The 22,485-nt window shown below is 45.4% G+C and overlaps 1 protein-coding gene across 10 annotated transcripts in view; it reads left to right on the forward strand.

Moving 5' to 3' along the window:
• The window catches only part of TTLL11 (tubulin tyrosine ligase like 11), an 83,653-nt gene that overhangs the window by 24,671 nt on the left and 36,497 nt on the right, over positions 1-22,485 (forward strand). For 6 of the 10 annotated variants that reach the window (XM_042878624.1, XM_042878627.1, XM_042878625.1 and 3 more), the window contains exons 1-6: positions 6,976-7,293; positions 12,102-12,198; positions 13,656-13,789; positions 18,513-19,088; positions 19,639-19,734; positions 20,264-20,382. In XM_042878624.1, coding sequence (XP_042734558.1) covers positions 6,976-7,293; positions 12,102-12,198; positions 13,656-13,789; positions 18,513-19,088; positions 19,639-19,734; positions 20,264-20,382 — 1,340 coding nt within the window. Of the gene's footprint in view, positions 1-6,975; positions 7,294-10,862; positions 11,187-12,101; positions 12,199-12,227; positions 12,325-13,655; positions 13,790-18,512; positions 19,089-19,638; positions 19,735-20,263; positions 20,383-22,485 lie in introns of those variants that run through there. The other 4 variants (XM_042878634.1, XM_042878631.1, XM_042878632.1 and 1 more) reach the window with 3 other exon arrangements.

Consider the following 22,485-nt stretch of genomic DNA (forward strand, 5'->3'; position numbering starts at 1 on the left):
CCGTGGCAGGGGGGTGTGCTGCTCCCTGTCCCCAACTCATGGGTGTAACAGTACTTAATTTCTTGGCACCTCTGAGGACTCCCAAGTCAGAAGGGTGATGGACAAGAGCCAAAATCCAGAAAGCGATAATTAAGGGAGTGAGAAAAAAGCCCAAGGAATTAATATTGGTTAACTGACCGTGAGCTGACATGCTCAAGTAGCTGGTGGTATTAGCGACTCTTTCTGGCACCGTGGGCATGGTGCTCATGAGTTCTGTGGCCAGCCTCACCACTGAGCTTTTCTGTTTCCAGACAGGCTACAATGTTACATTACCATTCCGCTTAAATATCCACGTGCTGGTGCTTCAGCACAGCTCCAAATGGGTCTGGATACACACCTCACCTGCAGATTCGTTAATGCAGTTCTGATTCGTGCTGTGGTCTGTGTGCTGTCGCTAAGCATCTGCTTAACACCTTGCACAGCACTCACCTTGTCCAAACTTAGATTAAAAAATACCTCTTGACCTGAATGAAGAACCTAGATTTTGCGTGCAAAACGCTTTGGACGGCTGTAACAAGATTCTATCCTTTGGTTCTCCTAAGCCCTAAAAGAGGGGGATGCCGCCCTGGCAGCCTGTATTTGTCTTTCCTTTGATGCCAATGCCGGTGCAGCACAACCAGTAAGGGAAAGAAGCCTAATGACAGCGAGTGTCTGCATGGATTCTGCAATATTGCATTTTAACTGAGGCATGCATGAACCCGTCCGGTGCTGAGCTGCTGAAAGCTGCTCCTCACTGCCCTCCAGTTGCCACAGGAGCATTCCCATGCCGTGGGAGCGTGCGGTCCTCGCTTGGGATACTCAAGTCTTTTATCTGATAGATAGGATGAGATTAGAAGAATGGTCCTTTAATTTCAGCATCCTGCATGTTATGAAATCCTTCAGTCAGGGGACAGAAACATCTCACAGGAATCCTGCGAAAAATAAAGCAGTTGTGATTTAATAAAGCTTGCAGTGCCAGATATCACAACTGAATGGAGGTGTTTAATATTCCGTGTTCATTAACTTCCATGAACTTTTCATAGGGTTTAGCTCTTCCAAGGCTAATGGTTTGGATCTGTGTCTGAGAGTAGAGTTCAAAAGCTGCTCAGCTTAAGAAGCTAATAGTTTTCTACTTTATTTTGTTGGGAAAAGAAATTTCTCTGACTCCACTGTAGGTAAGAAACGCTCCATGTCCATTCTTCTGGATAATAAAACTGGCAAAGACATGGAATTAAACCATTATACAGTATCTGATCACAGATGTTGTATAAACAAACCCCTGCTGGCATTACCCTTTCTTGATGTGAAGAGTTAGCCAAACTTCATGGTGGGTGTTTGCATGGGATGGAGCACTGAGCTCATTACTGCCTTGATGTTCCAAGCGCTCATACAAAGTCCTGTTTCCCTGAGTGCAGTGGGAGTTAAGCACCAGAGAGAGCCTGGCTCATAGCTTCCAGTGTTCTTACAGGGAACAGGTTTCTATCAGCTTTGTTCTGCAGGCACAAGCTACCAAGGCTTCTCTCCTTCTCTTCCTCTCGTACACTTGCACGTTTCAGTCTTTGCATTGACACGCTGCATGGATTCACTGCATCTCCAGTGTAACTTGAATGTGGTGTAAATCAGGCCGCGGGTGTTTTTGCTGGAGGCCTGTTTGTGATGCCAGAGAATTTTCCTCCCTTCTGCAAACCTTTTCAAGCACTTACTTCTGCACTGCAGAGCTGCAAAGATTTCAAATGATAAATAAGAAATGACGTAGCAAGAACAACCAGACAGTCACCCAGCAACAGCAGATAAAACTTCCTTCGTGGGAAATCACCTCCGTGTCACACTTGTAAGATCTGAGAGATTTCTGCATGCGTACTATCACAGCAGATCTGAGTTTGCCGTGCCATTTCATTAGCATCATTACTGCTTGTGCTGGTGCGATTTTTAGAGCCATGTCTCCGGTGCATTTTCATACCTGCAGACTTTATGTGGCACTGGACAGCCTCGTGATTTAGATTTAGCAGCCGAATTCACTTGCTGATTGTTAGCAGATAAATATTTGCCCGAATACAGAAAAGTGCTGCTTATGTTAAGTGACAGAACGAAGCAGTGTGGCCACACAAAGTAATGGAGGATCAGCAGCTACTGCAGAGAAAAATTAAGACCAGAGAGACTTAACTGACTTACTGATGGCTTTATGGTACAGAAGGGTGAATGCGGGTGAATCGTTTGGAGCTTGCATTAAAGCAATAAGAGCTTTCACTAATTTCAATGACTTTGGATTTCATCTTTGTTATATATAACAATCATTTAGGGTTTGGGAGTTGTTTCTCACATCATACTAACAAGCAGCTTCTGTTCTCTCCTCCTACAGAGCAGGATGAGCTGGTGTGGGGGTAGGAGAGGAAGAATACGATGGGAACAACACGCTCTGCTAGTGGAAGTAAAAAAATGTGTTTTGCTTTTGGATTTCTAAAATTTCAGACACGTTCCCTGCCTGTTGCTTTACTCAAAGAAGCAAAATTAAGCAGTACTGCCAACAGCAGAATTTGTTGGCTTCTCCTGCTATTTAAAAACACAGTTATCAAAAGTTAAGATACAGACTTAAGGGGGATGGCAGATTGGGTGTTCTGCATGGCCATGAAAAGTCTTAGCAAGACACTGCAAGCTCGCAGTGTTACGTGTCAGCTTTTCCCCTGTTGTTTTCAGAAGCAGGAGTCTCACCTAGCAAAAAAAATAAAATAAAAAAAAATCTGGAAGCAAAGGGAGGCAAAGAAATCTGTTCCCAACAATGTAAGTGTCCAACCTTCATTTAAATGAATCGATCTTGAGCTTCTGTTTAGCTCAAACGGAGGTCACCAACCAAAATATCTGCTGAACTTTTCTATGTAAGTGAAGTATTAAAATAAAGGTGGAGGAATTGGTAGGAAAAGATATTTCAGGAGTGTATTTTGACCTGCAGTGCCTCTGGTTTGCTTTATGTTGGGTGATTCTTGGAGGTCTTTTCCAACCTTGGTGATTCTATGATTCTCTGTCATTTGTGATCACCAGTGATACAGTCGATTCTGTGTTTAACCAGTGAAGCCTGGAGGCACCACCGTGTCCTAAAAATGGCGCTGTGTGATAAATATGGAGCCAAGTTGGGAAACGTGCTGGTGACCGACATTGTGTGGTGCCACCCTGTGTCGTATCAGGGGCCTGAAGAAAACCAAAAAGTCACAAGCAAAATATTCCAGTGAGGCTCTGGAGCTGACACACAATATGAGCTCCAAAGTGCCACGTGGAAAGGCTGCCCAGTGTCGTCGTTCGGTCTGCTCAGTCAGTGTCACAGGTGTCCTCTGCAAGCACAGCCTCTGCTTGGTGAGACGATTATAGCAGATTTGTGCTGCTCAACAAGAAACAGAAGCTTCATGTCTTGATGGTTCAGCTTTGTCGCACAGCCAGGAAATCTGCCCGTTAGAACTGCAAGCCTCTTTCATGCATGGCTAGTTCCAAAGTTCTGTGTAGAGGGATTTGGGAATGAAAAATGTCATCTACAATTATGCATATTTTCATCATGTTCTGTCATGCAAATCTCCCCTCCCCAACTATGCTACAAATGTTTTGTTTGCATATGTGGGTCAGTCACAGATCTGCAGTGGTCTAACATCAACATGGGAAGCATGGGTTGATGTAAACAAATTTTAACCCAGTCTGAGAAGCACAATAATAATAACACAGGCATTTTTCAGAGGAAACCTGTTTATTAGACATGTTCTCTTCATTTCATTTTATAAAACACTGCCATTGATTTGTGCAAGTACAACTGACAGAAGATACCCATCAATAATGGTGAGGAACTGTAACTGTTAGAAATGGATGGGTGGTTCTCAGTGAGCAACTTCTTTTTTCACTTGAGGAATGTTGAGAACAGGTTCCCTGGTGACGTGGCTGACACACAAAGCGTATCTTATCCTGTTTTGTTAGCAAGAGTAACCCATAGATTCTGTTTTTGGTTGAGCCTGGAACCAAACTGCTGATGAGAGCGCAACGGTCATGTTACAGCAGATGATGAGATGGCTGGCCAGACCCATCGTGCTGGTATCCACCTCAGAGCAGCATAACCTCAACTCCAAGTTATCAACGAGCAGGGCCTTCCCATTCGTTAGTGCTCATTTTTTTGACCATAACTTGTGCTTTTTCTTTGACAGGAGAATTATAAAGTATTAAAGTATTATAACCAAAGTGCCTGCAAATTATCTTAATTTCCCCAGTATAGTCTGCATCAATAACACAGGCAAAATAAAAAGCCCCGTCTGAGTAACAGAAGACCAGCCGATCAGTAGTTGCTGCCATGCCATTCCCCACAGGTGCACAGACTCCAGTGGGGGCCAAGGCAGCAGGGGTGTCATTCAGGGTCGTGTCTGAGGAGGTGGCCAAGTCCACCTCGGCACTTCTGCTTGTTTGGGCGTACAGCACTGCTGCAGCCACCTGAGAGGCATTTGTTGTCATCGCGTGCCCTCTCGGCTCCGTCAGGAGTTTCCTGCTGCAATAAGGGGTTGCCCCTCCTTATCGAATTTTGTCCGGCAATCTTGAGCCCCATGATTGCTCTTTCAACACCTGGGGCACAGTTGCTGTGCCGTTGCCTTTTGCTCTCTCCCATTTTACAAATGTGCCCATATTGTTTACAGCCATAACACAGATGCTGCTGATTAAGGGATACAACGGCAAAAGCCTGGGCTGCTAGCGTAATCTGATGTTGGTGTGTACCAATATTCATACATGCATTAATCATATCTTCAGTAATGGGGTTCTGTAGGGTACGCAACACTTTTTGGCAGTCAGCATTTGCATTTTCAATCGCTACCCGTTGGAATACAAGAGCTCTCGCCTGTTCATTATCGACCTGTTTTTCCAACGAGTTCTTAAGCCTATCCAGAAATGTCACATATGGTTCTTGGGGCTGTTGCTTAGTGCTCACAAAAGACTATCTTTGCTTTCCAGCCTCTGGCCCAGCCTGGAGAGCACACGTTGCTAAATGCTTTACTTGCTGTAGCCCTTCTGCAGGTATTTGCGCCTGCTGCACTGGGCTGGAGAAATCTCCCTCGCCCATCGAAGCATTCACATCTACAGCCCAAAGTGGATTTCCCTGCGGTAGCTTCAGGTTCTCAGTTGCCTGAATCTGTGCCAGCCCCCTCTACTCAGCTTCCCACACAGAGCATTGCATATCAGTCATGATAAGGCGACACATCATTTTGAAATCACGTGGTGTGAGAACAGAGCTATCGCATATAGACTGAATCAAACCCACAGTATACGGGGCGCCGATGCCGTGGTCAGTGACTGTACGCCGTAAATCTCACAGAACATTCCATGACAAAGCTTCCCATTGTGGTTCTTGGTCCAGGGCCACAGTAACAGCGGAGGCCCTCAGCATGTGTATCTGTGTCTCCAGCTTTCCTAGCTTCCCTCTGAATAAGCGCCCACATGTCGTGCGGATCCGGGGAAAACAGATCTGGCTCTTCTTCAGAACCTATAGGGCCAGGATCAAAAGGATCATTGGGACCCTCGGGAGAGGAGGTGGTGAGGACCCTCCATGGTGATGGCAACAAAGGAGCTGATGGCACAGCGGGTGAGTCCAAGGAGGAGCCTGCAGCTCCTTCATCCTTGGTGGACTGGGGGTAGCCGACAATGAACCCGCATGACTTTTTAAAGCTTCAAAAATTCTTCTCCACGTTTCAAGCAACACTGGTGCCTCCTTATCACCTTTAGCTGACGTGTCCCACAGTTTCGCCCTGATCCCATCCCAAGTTTCTGGATCCTAAACTGTCCGATTTGTAACTGAGGAATCGTTCCTAGTGGTCCATCAGTTGCAGGTCAGCAGAGGACGCTGCCTTCCCCCGTCATTTTAGGATACATTGAAAAGTAAGGAGGATGTTTTCCTGTTCCGAGTTCATTTTATTCCTTGTGGTGCACAACTGCTTATCTTTGTCCAGCAAGATGCAATCAGAGCAGTGGGGATGATTAGGCTTCTTGCAGCCACGTGCTTCTTTCAGCACCCTCCGTTAGGCTTCTTTCAGCCTTCTTCAAACCAGTCTGCCTGTCAGCTCCTGTTTGGGAGCCAATTGTTGCAAACGGCAGAAGGTTCTTGTGAGAAAAACGGCCTTGTGAGAAAAAAGCTGCGCCTTTATTGCCCTAAGCATTGCTTTTATATTCTAACACAGTACTTTTTTCCCACTAACAATTAATTGGCTAAAATGCAGGCAGATTTAACAACAAGCCTTCCCAACAGCAGCGAGTTCATCTCGTGCTTAACCACAAAACATTCCATCGGTTCCGTTCCTTTTTCCACGTTCTATTTTCCCATGGTCTCATAACCAGCAGGGCAGCGTGATGAGCTCCAGCAGACCACTCCGTTCCCCGGTTTATTTGGGACGTCCCATGCCGCAAAGCCCCGCGATGCCTGGGCCCATATTAACTATTTCCTCGGTTTTCCTTTTCAGCCCTACCGCAGGTGAACAACGGGCCCGGCACTGAATCGCCGCCCGCAGCGCCGCCTGCTGCCCGCCCGCCCCGGGACACCGGCAGCCCGGGGCCGGACCGCCCCGCTGCGCTTCAGTGGCCGGACTGCGCGCCCGCGCGTTCCGCTCCGCCGCTGACGGCAGCGGTTGGGCTCCTGCCCCGGCGCGCGATCAGGAACACAATGCAGCGCACGACGGAAGCAGCGCCGCCAGGCACGGCCCTTGCGCACCGCCCATTCCAAGATGGCGGCGCTGCCCCGCCCCGCCCCGCCCCGCCCCGCCCCGCCCCGCCCCACGCCTTTCCGAAATGGCTGCCGGAAGGGGCGGCCGACCCCTGCCCGCTTCCAAGATGGCCGCGACGGCCGCGTGACGTCATTTCCGGTGGGGGCGGAGGCAGCGGAGACCCGCCCAACGGGCCGCGGCGCCGCCATGGAGACGCGCGGGGGGCGGGCCCGGGCCGAGGCGGCGCGGGATGGAGCCGGCCGGGGCCCCGCCGCCGAGCTGCGCCCCGGCCCGGGAGGCGGAGGAACCCCCGGGGTCCCCGGCGCTCCCCGCCGAACGTCCGCGGGACGGCGAGCCCGCCCGGAAGGCGAGAGAAGAGGCGGCGGCGGTGGAACGGAGCCGCGGTCGCGGCCCGGCCGGGCGGGCGGCCCGGGGTGGGGGGCGGCGCGGGCCGGAGGAGCGGGGGGCCCGGGTGGGACGGCGGCCCCGGGTCACCGTGGATAGCTCCAAGGCCAAGACCTCACTGGAGGCGCTGAAGATCAGCCTGCGGCAGCTGCGTTGGAGGGAGGTGAGCGCGGCTCCGCGGGGCCTGGCGCGGCGGCGGCTGCCGGGGGCTTCGCTCGGGGCCGGGCGGACTGCGGCCGCCCTCCGCTCCGCCTCTCTTCTGTTTTGTTCCGCTCCGCGGTGCGTCCTGTGATCCTGAAGCAGATGAACATGGCACGGCACTGCGTGTCCTTCCTGCGGCTCGGCGCCTGCCGTAGCGCTGCCCTGGAAGCGCGGAGCTGCAGCAAACCACGCGTCATTAAATGCTGAGTTTCTGCTGTGTTACTGCTGCCGTTGGGCTGTTCTTGAAGTGCAGAGATTTTTTCCACAGAGACTTTAAAAATAGTTCTGTAGGAACTGAGGCTGCATCTGGGGGCATCTCTAGGAACTTGTCAGAGCAGCGGAGTGCGTTTGGGAGGGGAAGGCCGAGGGCACGGAGCAGGGCTGGAATCCAGGCTGGGACGCTGTGCTGCCGTCTGTGCGCCGTGCTGCGCTGCCCTCGGGATCCCTGCCTTGTCCCGGCTCCTCCTTCAGCCATACGAGGTGGTTCTGTGCACCCGGTGCTTTTCGCAATTAGTCTGTGCGCTGTGGGGCAGGCACTGCATTCTGTGTCACCTCAACGGTCAGAGTTAAAAGCTACAAAAGCTTCACCTCCTGCTCCTGCAACTGGAAGTTGGCCCGTGATGCATCTGCCAGCAGCTCTGCTGCATCCTGCCCAGTGGTGGCGGAGCGGGGCGTCCCCCTGTTGTGGTTTTTGTGCTCTTGGCCAAGTTTTATCAGCACCGTTCCAGTGGGTGTTTTTAGGCATTGATTTAAGTCAAATTGCAGCTTTGGTTGGTAATGAGCTATGTTTAGCAGTTAACTTTGTCTTTCTCATTTCTTGAGGTTTTACTGTACTCAGTATGTTGCTTCCTGCATTTTTCGTGCGTGATTTACTGCCCTCCAAGCTGACTTTGTTTCTTATATTCTTATTTTTCCTTTCTAAACTGCATTACCAGCATTCTCCTTCCCACTCTGCATCCCACAACAGCAGTTTTGGCATCACTTAATCTTTTTATGTTTGCTGTCTTCCTCAGTATCCTTTCTCCTCCATCCGATAGCTCTGTCAGCATTTTCCACTTAATCTGCTGCTTCTCTTCTGGTCCATTCTTAGTCTTAGTTCTTTATTTGCTACTTTCTCTGCTGTGTGCCATTGACTGCACCATTGAAGCGGCCAATAACTCATCCCCCCAAACAGATCACTGAGATATACACCTGTAAAATGTTCATCTGCTTATAGAAAAGCAATCAGTGTGTATGTAGATGGTATTACTTTTTGTCAAGAAAGTATTTTCTCGAATCAATGTACAAATCAGATGATCTTTCAGACCCTCCTGCCCCAGGATGTGGAGTAATGAATCCACATGTTAGTGATGTCTTGTAACTGGTGCTGTTTGCATTGTGGAAGAGAAATCCAAGGAAAACTCTTTGAGTCAAGTTGCATAATATTTTGAATTCTTTCCTTCTAAACGTTTAGAAATGGAGCAATGTAATACTCAATATCACTTACAGGCAGAGAGCCTGGGAAATAATTTCACTGTTACAGCAGAATCAGTAGAGGGAACACATGCACCGTTTCTTGTATGACCAATAAAACTAATGTGAAACAAAGGGGCAAGTATTACTGCATCTATTGCAGTGCTGATGTCCTAGGGGCTGGTCCTTCACTCTGTTCCCTTCTGTCACACTTCCCCAGCTGATCACGTTGGGCTGTGCCTTGGTGTACATGGTCCTTCTCTCACACCACTCCTGTCACTGTTTCTCCCATTGCTGCTTTTGTTTTGTTTCTCTTCTCTCTGTTTGCTGTTAGGCCTGTTGTCTTAAGTATTGTCTTGGGCAGGAGATGTTTTACCGGGCTCTTTGAGGTGGGCTCCTTCATAGTGATAACTTTTGTCTGCTGGATAATGTCATGCTGTGTCATAAAGCTTTTGGGAGCTTTCTTGAATGTAAGTTGTATGTTCTGACACCTTTCTATAGGTGCCTTGATTTGCCAGAGGAGCTTTGGTTCAGTTACAGGCTGTTACTGCAAGGTGCTCCCTGTGCTTATGGCATTGTCCAGTGTTAGTAGGGCATGTTACTCAATTAACACAAATACCACCATTAGCCCAAAGAGGGAAAACAAACAAACAAACAGAACTACAGAGGAAAAAAAGGAGAGAGAGGAGCACTGTAAATACAGCTGGTACAGGTGAAGAGTTTATTCTGTGACACTGATGTGTGAGGAAGAGGTGAAGGTGTCTGGAAATGCTCTGTCAGAAGCAGTGAGAGCATTGAAACAACAGCCCCAAACAAAACTGCTTTCCAGCCAGGGGAATCCTGAGGAAGCTGAACTGTTGGCTGGGACAGCCCCATCCTGCAGCACACGGGGACCTTCCAGCATGCTCTGTGTGTGCTGGGGATGCTGGTGCTGGCAGTGCTGGTGGCACTGTCTGAGGCAGGGCGTTGTGTTCTTCAAACGGATGCAATGTGCCCAATGAACTAACGGGCATCCCGAGTTGTATTTTTCACTCAATAAATTATTTTTTGAGTAGCTTTAAATTACCAGGAGAACAGAAGTGGATGCCTCCAGCGTTGGTGTCACGGCATTTCGTTTGCCTTGCTGTTGGGCTGCATGGAGGTGGAGAAATACTTGGAAATGTGGAGCTCGGGGAGGCTGACGAGGAGACGAATCATCTAACTTGTCATTAAATGTGATGGAACAAAGTGATGTGACCCGTGGGGCAATTTAAATTATTGGCTTCCAATCTAAAGGTAGAAATGAGCTGCCAGGCAGCTCGGCTGTGATTGACGATGGATTGTGTCAAAGTTGTGAGAATGGTTCCGTTTGCTTTGTGGGCTCCTGTTGGCCCTCCCTGACAAATGCCCTCTGCCTTTGGATAAAGGAGACCTCAGAAGGGCTCTGTGGGGCTGGAGAGCAGCAGGCAGCGTGGCAGGGGGGGCTGCAGGAGCAGATTGCAGCCACGGGCACCCCATGTCTTCACACTGCTGCAGGAAGACCCAATTTACCCAGATGCAATTAATTTCATCTGCTAAGCGCTGCTTGAGTGGGTCAACTGACCTGACTGGTGGGTTCCTTTCCAAATGCTATTCTTATGCAAACGTATAGTGCAGACGATGAAGAATCCGTCCCAGCCTATTCAGGAGATGAATTAGATCCCAGCGTTGGATAAATCCAAATAATCTTGATTTGTCAGAAGCGGTGAAGCTGCTGTGCTATCTGAATCAGTGATCCTGGGCTGAACGACTGCCGCCCAGCCACGTGCTCCCTTCATCTGCTGCAGAACGATTTCTGTGCAGTGTTTGTAAAGTGCTTTGATATCCTCGGCAGATGAAAGGTGTTATATAAATGCAAATTCTGTTCCTTTCGTTTCAATTGCATTCAATAAATAAATAAATAGTGCAGGTTTTAGCCGGAAGGGCTGAGTGAGACCTCGTGCTGCATCTGTATTCTGGGTGCACCTGAGGAGAGGTTAAGGCCACTGATTGTCTTTCAGAGCCGAACGGAATTAATTTTCTCTTCTACAAAAACAGTTTTTGTGGGCTGAATAGTAATGAAAGCAGCAAAGAACGCTCTGTGTCTGCTCTATGGGCTATTTCATCCCTAGGAGTAAGGAAATAGTTGTGTGACAGAAATAGGAAATGTGCTGCTAAGCCAGCTCAATTTTTTTTCAAAGGCGTTCACTGGTAAAAACTTTAGTTTTAATTACAGTGGCAAACAGGGGAAGTAATTCACTCAGAAGCTTCCGTGTCCTGAAAGCGCCGCGGTCAGAAGTGCAGCATCTCTGTGGGAGCTGAGGGAACCCTGCGCTGCCCAGGCACTGCCCTGCTTTGGGGGCTGCTGCTTTTAGCAGCCATTGTGGCAGGGAGGAGCCCTCGGCTGTAAGTAATCCTTAACGAAGTTGAAATCATTGCTTTGGTTCTGAATAGTTGAAAGCTCTACAAATGGTTTGTTGAATTGTGAGCTTGCTTTTTATTTTATTACTATTGCTACCAGAAAGGAATATACACACATAAAAGGAAACGTACAAATGTGTTGTTACTTTGTTTAAACATCTTGACTCCGGAATCCATTTTACGTGTACTGCAGCTGGGGCACCAAGGCAAGCCTGCTTGCTTGCAGAGTTCATGGCAACTGTTCCTTGTATGAACTTACAGCAGCGCTGCTGACCAGTGCTCCTGTGCCCTGAACAGGGAGCGAGGCTGGGCTTACTGAGCTTGGACTCGGTGTATGGACAACAAAATTGAGCCCGTGGTTCTTTGCATCACATCGTGCTTTATCTGAGAACAGAAGTTGGTTTATTAATGCCAATAAGGACAAATACTCTGAGACCTCTAGTTCTTTTCTTTTGATGGCTGCTATTAACTCCTGAAACTGGAAAGGAAAAAAGAAACCCAAGCAAGAGCATTATCAGACTTTGCTTACTTCCCAGTGGTAGCTGCTTGCTATTGCTGTGCCTTCACATTCTAGAAGTAAGAATTTCTAATTAACTTTATTCTCTATAACAGCGTTTTACATTGCAAACAAGTCGAGCCTTAACTGTGCTTGATAGCAAGCTCTAGATTTCTCAGAGCTTGTGCTACAGCTGTTTGTAAGGTTTTACAAACCTTTCCTGGTGAACATCCTCAACTTCAGCGTCTTGATCTGATGAAATATTCTGTTTTGCAACCGAAATGCAGAGCATGTGTTCCTTTGTGCTGTTCTTGGGCGGTTTGTGCTTAATGTGAGCGCTGAGAGAAACAGACATGAAGAAGTGTTGCCAATTTGCTTCAGAACTTCTCTCATCTGTTTTCCAGTTTCCCTTTGGCAGGCGCCTGCCGTGTGATATCTACTGGCATGGAGTGTCGTTTCATGATAATTACATATTCTCAGGTCAAGTCAACAAGTTTCCAGGTACGTCATTTCTGGTTCTGCGTGGAACAAGTGCTGTTAGAAACAGGACTGCATTGACTTTGTGTGCTGTTCCTTGTGGGACTCATCTGCCTACCGGCTGGTCGGACTTTTACCAAATTATTTTTGGTAGGTGAATCATGTTTGGGTGGGGTGTGGATATCAGAATGTGGATCTTGAACAGTTTGTGGGCTGAAATTTGTTTTGGACAAAGAGAGGTTTTGATGAAAAGGAAACCTTGCGTATGAATTTATGGGGGAAACTGTGTTAGGTTATTATTGAGGTGAAATAGGTGTGCAGCAATTGTACGTTACCTAATGCTTTGAACAGTGCTGCATCTTTTTTTTTTTCCAAATTGGAAATAATCTGTTTTGTTTCATATGCCCAGCTGAGAAAGAAGCTGAAAGCAGAGCTCATCAAATGTCTTTTTAATATTGAAGAGTTCATGCCAGCTCTCAGCTTATTATGACTATTCCACTTTTATTAAGCTCCTTTTTTTCTCTTTTAATCCCTGTTGAGATCTCTCTAAATAAGGACTAAAAGCTTAGGTATTGACTTATCTAAGCCCTTTACTTCAGATTTATTGCTGCTGTTAGTATGCTGAGAGAGTAAGGAACCACAGACATTGAACTTCATGCTCTATTTACCCAACTTTTTCATGTCTCCTGGTATTTCACATTCAAATAGAAGATGTTATTGTTTTCTGGTGACTTAAATCTCAGTGTTACATGAGTGTTACCCCTGCTGCAATCTGGCTTCTATGTGGTAGCTGAGTAGAGCACACTGTCCCTCAGAACTGGAAATGGTCCCCAGGAATGTTGCTGTATCTGGATGCCAGGATTTACTAAATTTCTTTTCTTAAAGAAGAATTCTTGTGAAGAAAACCCACAGCTGTTGCTCTTACTGAGAAAGGAGCTGCATCCTGAACCTGGTTGTGAAGTTTGATGATTACTCCCAAGAATAACCCCAAATGCTTCTGATTTGGGAGCTTAGAGCAGAGCTCGTGCTCATCTGGATGTGGTGTGATCCAAGCATGAGATTGGAAGCTGCAGGAAAGCAGGCTTTGCAAGTTCTGCTCCCAAACCAATCTGTTCTTTCTGACACGGTTACATAGATGAATGTGAGCGTTCCCTCTCCTGGAATGTTTGCAGGACAGGGCAGTCATTTTGGATTGCGACGAAGACAGTAGCTGCTAGTGGACTACAGCTTTCCATCTATTGCTCCAAGTTTTGGATAACTGATTGATTTTCTTCTTATGTCCTAGGACAATACATACGTTGTGTAATACATCTGGGGAGCACGACAAGTACTTTTGTCAAATTCAAATTCTAAAAGTTGTTCTGGCTTTACTAAAGCAGTGGCTTTAGTGCCTGCCAATAGAGTGAATCGTGGTATGACTTTTTGGGGTGAGGCTTTGGTGCGGATCCCTCATGGTGTTTAAGTTCTGTCTGTTTTTGCAGGCATGACGGAGATGGTACGTAAGGTTACGCTGAGCCGGGCAGTGAGAACGATGCAGGATTTGTTTCCTGTCGAATATAACTTCTATCCTCGCTCCTGGATTCTGCCCGAGGAGTTTCCCCTCTTTGTGGCTGAGGTGAGCTGCTCTGACTCAGAGCAATGTAACTTGTGTGTCGTCACAGTGCAATTCTTCAGTTTTTCATGCTGACCAAATTACTTAAAATCACTCTCCAGGTGCAAAGGATGGCATTTTTCTTATTTCCTTGAGGTTGGATATAGGCAGGATGCACTGCTTTTAATTCTTCGTGTTCTAGGACAGATTTAAAAACAACGATGCTTCTCTGCAATAATGGAAGTGTTGTCTGAAAATTAAACGTGATGCCTCTATGTTTTACTGAGTGTAAAAGGCCTGAGGAAGTTCCAGCCCAGCAGTGTGTGCAGTGTGGTATCTCAATGGGCCCATTATCACTGGAGAGTTTCTTGTCTGTCCTGCCTGATTGGAATTCTTCAGTGCAGAGGTTTGTAGTGCTGTGAAGTATGTGAATTTCTTCCTGAATAATTGCTTCTTTAAATCTCATCAAGCTGTTTCTTTGGTTAAATACCTTATGTATTGACTCTTCAAGAGTGCTGGGCACTGCTATGGCACCACAAGTAAGGGAAAAAGGGAACAAAATCCCAACAGTACATCAAGCTTTATTGCTTCAGAAGGAGTAAAAGGAGTGCAAATGATCCGTTTAGCTATGGCAGGTAGGTAGCAAAAGGAACTCGGAAGTGAACTTTCAAAACGGGGCACTTGGTTTTATGAGGGTCCTTGTGGGGGTCGTTCTGTGTCAGCGGTGTCGCTGCCGGCTGACGGTGGCGCTGTCAGCAGGTGGCACTGCGGGTAAATGCTGCTCTGCTCCAACAGTTGCCGGAGTGGAAACAATTTGGTTTTTGTTCCAAGAATAACAGATGTCCAGCACCACGCTCCTAGGAGTTTCCTTTGCATATGTTTTTCCATCTGTGTTTGAGAGAAGTGTAGTTCTTGTTATCAAACACTATGTTTTATGTTGTAAGAGTTTGTTTAGCTTAACACGAGTTTGTAATGGAAGTCCTGTAAAACAAGAAGTAGTACCAGCAGAAAGCACTGTCAACTCTTCCATTTTTCCACTGTCTCTTGTGCCTCCTTCCTGCTGGAAGCACCACAGCCAGCCTCGTGTTTATCCTTTGTGCTTTGGAAGGCAGTAATCACTGACAGAGCTGTGCTCTTAACTTTGCTGTGGATGAGCTGCAGGTATGGGGAAGTGCCAGCAAAATGTAGCTCCCCATTGTCATTTGGGTTAAACTGAGATGGCAGTCGCATTTGTAACGTGGGATTAAAAGTTGGTTTTAGTTAGCAAATATTTATTTGGCTGTTTTAAGTATTTACTTATGCCTTCTAAAATATTCTCTATTAATATGTCCACATAATGGAAGATGATTTACAGATAAACACATCTCCTGGGAGCTGTGGTAATCATCCCTTCCCTCTCACAGAAGAATCTATTGGAATCTATGCGATTAGAATTCATTTTTAATAGGAAATTCCAATTTCAGAAAAGTAACTAGCTTGGGATTCAAACTAGGACTGTGATTACTCTCGTGTTGCCTTCTTTCTGTGGTCTACGAAGATGATGAATAGGCCTAGTGTGATTAATTTTTAATAAGAGTCTAATTTGGACAGTCTAATTTCCAGCACTGGGTATTTTTGGTGGCTTAATCAGGTTTTCAGCTGTTGGGTACCTCTTAGTTATAGACATGAATAGCCTATTCTTTGTGCTGTCAAATCTTATAGCTCATCATATGCATTTCTGTACAGCACTATTTCATCCAGCCAGCGTTCTTCTCAGGAAAGGAAAATCCACAACTGAATCCAGTTTTCACACCACTGGACACCTCGCTGTCCTCTTGCTGATGACTGTGAATGGCTAGCATGTTTTTAAAGACAGCTAAATACACAGAAATGTTTCATGTGAGTGGATTTTATTACATGACTGATTTTTCTCAGTCTGACCAAGCTGCCTCCACATGTCGCTTCTAAAGAGCATAGCTGAGGGAGAACTTGAAATATTCTTGAATATCAAGAAACCCATCTTGTATTGTTCAAGCCAGTCAGTCTGCTGACAAATGGACTGAGTCCGGATTCTTATTCCCACCCATATTCTCTCTGGCATGTCTTGATGGCCTAGAAAGCATCAGTACTATCTGGAACACTTCTGACACAGATCTGGAGGCACAGCTGTATAGCTGCCTGGAAGGCAAACAGCTGGAGGGAGTGTGTGCACAGTGTGTGCTGAAGCCTGGAGCTGCAGGGGGCCTCTCCTGTACCTCAGAAAATGATTTCCTTTGCCCTTAAATTGAAAGAGTTGAGCATGAGATATTGATCTTCTTTCATATTACAAGAAAGCATCATATTAAATTAACTCGTCTGGCTTTGATTAAGACCTTTCCTGCAAATAATCATGTCCTTTTTTTCTTTCTTTCTTTAGAATGGTTTCTTACTGAATCGGTGGGGTTACTCTGTCCTTTGTGTATCCTTGTGGTGCTTTATGGAAACATGAGTGCATTACATATCACAAGGCTTTTAATTTAAAAAGAACACAAACCCCAAATGGAAGTATATTACATCTCTGTTAGTCTGGATTGAAATGCAAGGTGTCTTTCCTGTAGCAAATTTCTTATGTGATTCTCCTGCTGCCTTTGCTGGCCAGAAAAAATGCGTTGTTCTCTTCATCAAACAAGATGACAGAACAGGGAATGTGCTGTCTTTTGTTTTTTTGAAGCTATTGTGTAGGGAGCACGTGGCATTTAGACTTTACAGTGTCCTGGCCTCCCTCTGTAGTAAATGCACATCTTGCTCTGACCTCAGACAGCAGCCAACGATTGCTAAAATGCAGAATTTCAAAAGCAGGTTGCCCTGCCATCTTTAACAACAGTCCCCAGAAAGCACTATTCTTTTTCTGAAGAAATGCTGCTGCTGCGGAGCAGAAATAGCCTGAGGCATGAAGGGCAAGGAGAGCAGCAGGCAGATGGCCCTGCTCCCTTCACAGAGGTTCTGTGTCATTTCTGCCCTAGTAGATCATGATTGGCTCTTTGTTTGTACAGCTTGAATCACAGAAGAGCACGTGTAGTTGTGGAGGTGTAAGGTTAGCCACAAACCCTTCTGGCATGCTAACTTTAGCAAAGTGAGAGCTAGAAAGAATCCTTCGGTATGCGGTGTAGCATCACGTAATGGGAAGATTATTCCTTACTGGTAAAAAGGCCAGGAGATAAACCCTGCTTTCCTTCTTTGCACGTTAAGGTCGCAGATCTACTTGGGCTTGTTTATCCACAAGCAGTTATGTAAGCCCAATCTCCAGTGTGGTGCTTTGTCCCTTGGAGTGACCTGATTGAAGGAGGATCTTTGTTCTGTTGGTGCGATGCTTGTCCATGACAGAAGTCCTGGTTGAAATAATCAATCTTGTATTTCCACTGTGGTTAGTAGGAAGGCTTTTAGTAGCAGGATTCTCTAGCATGGGTCACTTGCCTGAAGCAGGCACTGCAGGGTTCTGCTCGAGAATCACAGTTTTCTTCCTGCCACCCACCTTTTCCTGCATTCGTTGTTAAACCAGTGCTCAGTTGTTGGGGTGGTTGGGGCTGGGCTGTGTGCAGCTGAGCATCCCCTGCTTCTGGAGTGCTTCTGTTCAGAGAACTTGTTAGCATAAGGAGTGTTTGATACCATTTTCAGGAAGTCTGCAGAGCAGAAGCAATTTCTGTGAAGGATGTTGAATGGTTAAACGTGTTCTGACTGTTGACTTTTCTATGCATTCTTGCCTTTCAAAGTGCATTACCCCAGTGTGGATGCTGGTGTTGGCTGTTTGCGGGCTCATACACTAGAGTGCAGTGTTTGGTGCTGTACCAGCACAGGAATGGGGGATGCCTGAGTGCAGTGAACATCTGCTCTGGCTTGAGATGTGGAGTGCTGTGCACATTCATCCAAAGATTTTGATTTGTCACTTTGTCCCCCAGCTTTCCTCTTTCCTGATGTCACAGTGTGTACATCTAAGGAAAGCATCTGCACTGCTGTGATTTAAAACAGATTTTCTTAGTACAAATCAAAGCCATTGGTAAGAGTTGTTGAGTTTGTGATAAGGTTTTCTTTCTCTTCCACTGAAGGAAGGCTAATAGTTGCATGTCAGGCCTAGTGGGAATTCTGCTGCAATCCAGAAAAATCCTCCTTTTGGAGAGTGATGGTGGGTGGCAGCTCAGGTGTAAGCTGTATGTTTTATTTAGTAAACTCTTGATATTTGCTGAATGTCTGTATATGGCTCAATATGCTCCAGATTTACTAACATTGGGTATCCAACTATGAAAAATATTCAGTGGTAGAAAAAGAAATTACCTGTGTGAAATTCCTGCTTCCTTTTTTTCTCCCTGCATGTATATCTCAGTAAGCAAGCTGCCTTTCTTTGTCCATAATTTCAAAATGCAGCACAGAATTTTAACTTTACAGTTTCATACACGTGAACAGCTAGTCAAATGACCTGGTGAGTTACATGGCATTTCATTCCATAAATTGGTGCATAAGGTTGAGAAGTTGTTTCTGGACTTGTTTATACAGTGGCTTATTCAAGAAAATGTCCTTGTATCTGTGCTAGTAACATTCTACTCATGTCTATTTGTTTAGTTTTGTGCTTGTCACTACTGTTTATCTTCTATATTTTTAATATGGTGTTTACTGCTATTGTGATGAGATTGTGCTACTTTCTTTTTTGTTGACGCATGTAATTTTCTGCCTTTCATAGCACCAGCTCCTTTTCTCCCCTTATGAGCATCCTTCAGTTTAATTATTTTCATCCTAGGTTCGAATGATGAAAGAGAGCGATCCGTCCTGGAAGCCCACTTTTATTGTCAAACCTGATGGCGGGTGCCAGGGGGATGGAATCTACCTCATTAAGGACCCCAGCGACGTCAGGCTGGCCGGCAGCCTGCAGAGCCGCCCGGCAGTGGTCCAGGAGTACATCTGCAAACCGCTGCTTGTGGACAAGCTGAAGTTTGATATTCGTCTCTACGTCTTACTGAAATCCTTAGAACCTTTAGAGATTTATATAGCCAAAGATGGACTTTCTAGATTTTGTACAGAGCCCTATCAAGAACCCACTCTAAAAAATTTGCACCAGGTTTTTATGCACTTAACTAACTACTCACTAAATATCCATAGTGGGAATTTCATCCATTCTGACAATGTCAACACTGGCAGCAAGAGGACTTTCTCAAGCATTCTGTGCAGACTGTCTTCCAGAGGAGCTGATGTCAAAAAGGTTTGGTCAGATATAATTTCACTGGTGATTAAAACAATTATTGCACTGACACCAGAACTGAAAGTTTACTATCAGTCTGACATCCCAGCAGGAAAGCCTGGGCCAACTTGCTTCCAGGTAGGTCGGAATTTCTGACAAGAATGCAATTATTTGTATGCATGGATTAACTTTCTGGACGTGCCCTTTGTTTTGTTGCTTATCACTTGTTCGATGTGGTGGAAGGAGGAATGGCAGATGCAGCCTGAACAATGCGTTGTATGAGTTCACAGCTTAAGTTCTTACCCAAATTTTACCTCAGAAATATCAGCTGGCCTATGTTACTGTATGGGATATCAATCATTAGCAGCAATATTTTTTCCAGTTCCTAGCTTCTGGATGATGCAGCATGAAGCTTTGCTGTTGCCTGATGAGACCTACTTGCGATAAATGCTGCAATTCTGTGTTGGTGGATGCAGTGTTTAGAGCTGGGTGTAGTATGAAAGTAGATATTAGGATCGAAGTCAAATGGCTGCAGTAATGATTCAGCAGTATTGTTTGTTTCTCAGTTATTTCTCTTCTGTCCCTCACGTGTTTCTTCCACCTGAATGTTGACCTTTGAATGACCACTGCATTCTCTAGAAGAACACCTTAAATAGGAGGAAAGTAACACGCTGTTTGTTATGCACAGATTTTAGGGTTTGACATTCTCCTGATGAAAAACTTGAAGCCCATGTTGCTGGAAGTAAATGCAAACCCCAGCATGAGAATAGAGCACGAGCAAGAGGTAAGACCTCTCAACATGACAGTGATATGGGAATGAAATTGTCTAGGATTAGTTTTTTGGTCTTTTTCCTTGTTTGAGATATGAAGGCTGTCTGCTCATATGAAAACTCGGAGGCTCTCTGTAATTTTCTGCTTTGAAATCATTACTAATCTTATACCTTTGGAATATGACTTACTGGAATTGTGAAAGCTCTCCATCGTCTTTGTCATAAATACATTTATTCATCATCCCCTGCAGTTTTCTTAACTGTGTTTAGAGCATTGCTGAATTTTTTTCACGTTTGTATGTATAATATAAATGGTAATATTGGCAACAATCTCTCTTTAAATTTTGGGTTACTAGAGAAATTTCCTACAATTGTTGTAACATCATACTGAAAATACTAAGATATTTGCTTATTCTTAAAGAAGTATTTTGTAATCTATCATTGTGTATTTAAAACATACGTGACACACATGGAGTTGAGAAGATGTAGAATCAATAATCCTCAGTTCTACGCTGAATAATTCCATCCCTTTCTGAATTAAAGCTCTCTCCTGGGGTGTTTGAAAATGTCCCAAGTCCTGTTGATGAAGAAGTGAAAGTAGCTGTTATCAGAGATACTCTTCGTCTGGTGGACCCCCACAAAAAAAAGAGAAAAGATACTCAGTAAGTGTTTTCGTGTCATTTAGCGGCAAGCGTAAAGATGTTATTCATGTTCTGTGATTTCAAGGGCACATTTGTTGTCCTCGTGTGGAAAGAAATAATCAAAATAATTGTCGAGGAATGTCTCTCTAATCCGTGCCAAATAGTCCCCTGAATTAGACATGACAGTATTTACAAGTTCTGTATTGCAGCAATACTGCTAAAAGATGAAGCTTCTTGCAGAGGCAGTGCTGCACTCAGGTCGTGGGTTTGGCATCGAGGATGTCTTGTGCCTGTCCTGTGTTAGCTGTGCTGAACCTTCACCCTTAAGGTTACTTCAGTGTGTGGCACTCAAGATCTCTTTTTAGCCTGTAATTATGCAACTGGTTGTTTTGTTTTCTTTTACACTGATGTAATGTTGGGTGTTCATTTAATTACACATTAGATATGGAAGAAAGGCAAGTGATGATTACAAAAAGGAATTGCTGGGGAATGCTGGCATGTGTCTGGGAAGCTTATTCAACAGAGAATTCTTCTTTGATATGTTTTGACTGCTAAATAATGTAGAACAGGATTAGTCAGCCATGAGACAAACCATGGGCTCTTCCCAGAAAGAATTCATCAGTGATGCTGCTTTTTTCAGGATAATCTGTTGGTGAATATCTGCATACCTGCACTGTAAGGCAGTCTTGTTTGTTAGTGCACAGGGTGGTATTCCTGTAACTTCTTGTATGGGTACACAGGACATGTGTGACAGCTTGCAACTTGTTGAACAGGGGCTTGCTCATGGAACCTATTAAGAAAGGCACGATCTTACTGTAAGCTTCAAGTAAAGGATGATCCCATTCTCATCACCTTGAAGATTTATGCCCAAGTAAAAGCGTTTGAGATGGGGACTGAGCCCCACTTGCTTCTGCCTCGTCTTCACCAGTGAAGGTTTTGCAGTGCTTTTGCTTTTTTCTTTCACTCTTTCCAGCACCTTTCAGCTAGTTCTAAATTGTGCTCCTCCATTCCTTCTCCAAACGTTTCTACAAGTAGCTACAGAGAAATGCCATCCATGTAGGTTTTCCAGGCAAAGATGATTGAGTGGATGTAGAAAGCTGGATAGTATTTTGTGTCATTGTAGTGCTTCTAGTCTTATTGTGGTTGGCAGCAGGGAAAGCAAAATTTGTCCTATTAATGTATTGAAGTAAATAAATAGAGGCTGGTGATGGTCAGAACAGTTGATTTCTGGTTTGAACATCTGTCACCAATTATAGTGGTGTTTTTTACAGCTTAAGCTTTGTCAGTAATGTTTGCTCTTTTGCCTTGAGTTTATGATTCAGGGGAGAGCTTTGGTGCCAGCTGGTCATTGTATCATCAGGAGGGAGCAAATCAAAGCCCAAGAGGAAGAGAAGGAGCAGGATGTAGTTGGGTATGTGTCATGTGGAGCAGGGTGGCATGTGTCCCTTCACAGTGCCTGGGAAGTGATCCCAACATGTGCTTTTATCCCCTCTGCAGCAGCCAGTGTGGTCAGAAGGGCTGCCTGCACTCACCTCGTCACACAGGGATGCAGTGTAGGAGGCTGCACTGTGCTCCAAAATGTTTCTGCAAAGAAAACCCAAACCCCAACAACTTGTATAAAGTATAGCAGTAGTGAATTTGCTGCAGGCAGTCTGCAGTGGAGGAGCTGTGTGCAGCCTGCTGGAGGAGGGAGAAGTGATTTGAGCCTAAAGGAAACTTCCACAGTTAAATGAACGGTCTGTTGACACCAAGCAGCATTTGAAGTAAATCAGTCTTACTTTATGTAAACAGCTGTTTAATTAAGATGATCGCTGATGCAAATCACTGCTTATATTGTGCCTCCAACAGAAAATCTATTTTAAAACACATTGCAAACTTTTTTTGCCTAAGTTTGAATTTGTATAGTAGTGAAAGATGTTCATTTCAATATTCACTTAATTGTTAGCAATTTATTCTTGTTAAAATTGCATTAAATGCCAGGAGCAAAAAGGAGTCTCAGCCTCGTGTACAAATACTGTGTGTTCTCAGCTGCCTGTCAGTCTGTCTGGTGGTGTCATTGGAAGCTGTGTGTCACATGGAGCTGCTCTGCTCTAAAAGCCTTTAGAAGTTTACTTCTGCTCTCCA

This window comes from Lagopus leucura, unplaced genomic scaffold (genome assembly GCF_019238085.1).
Source record: "Lagopus leucura isolate 7727_CA_CO unplaced genomic scaffold, USGS_WTPT01 Super-Scaffold_100022, whole genome shotgun sequence".
In the NCBI taxonomy this organism is placed as follows: domain Eukaryota; kingdom Metazoa; phylum Chordata; class Aves; order Galliformes; family Phasianidae; genus Lagopus; species Lagopus leucura.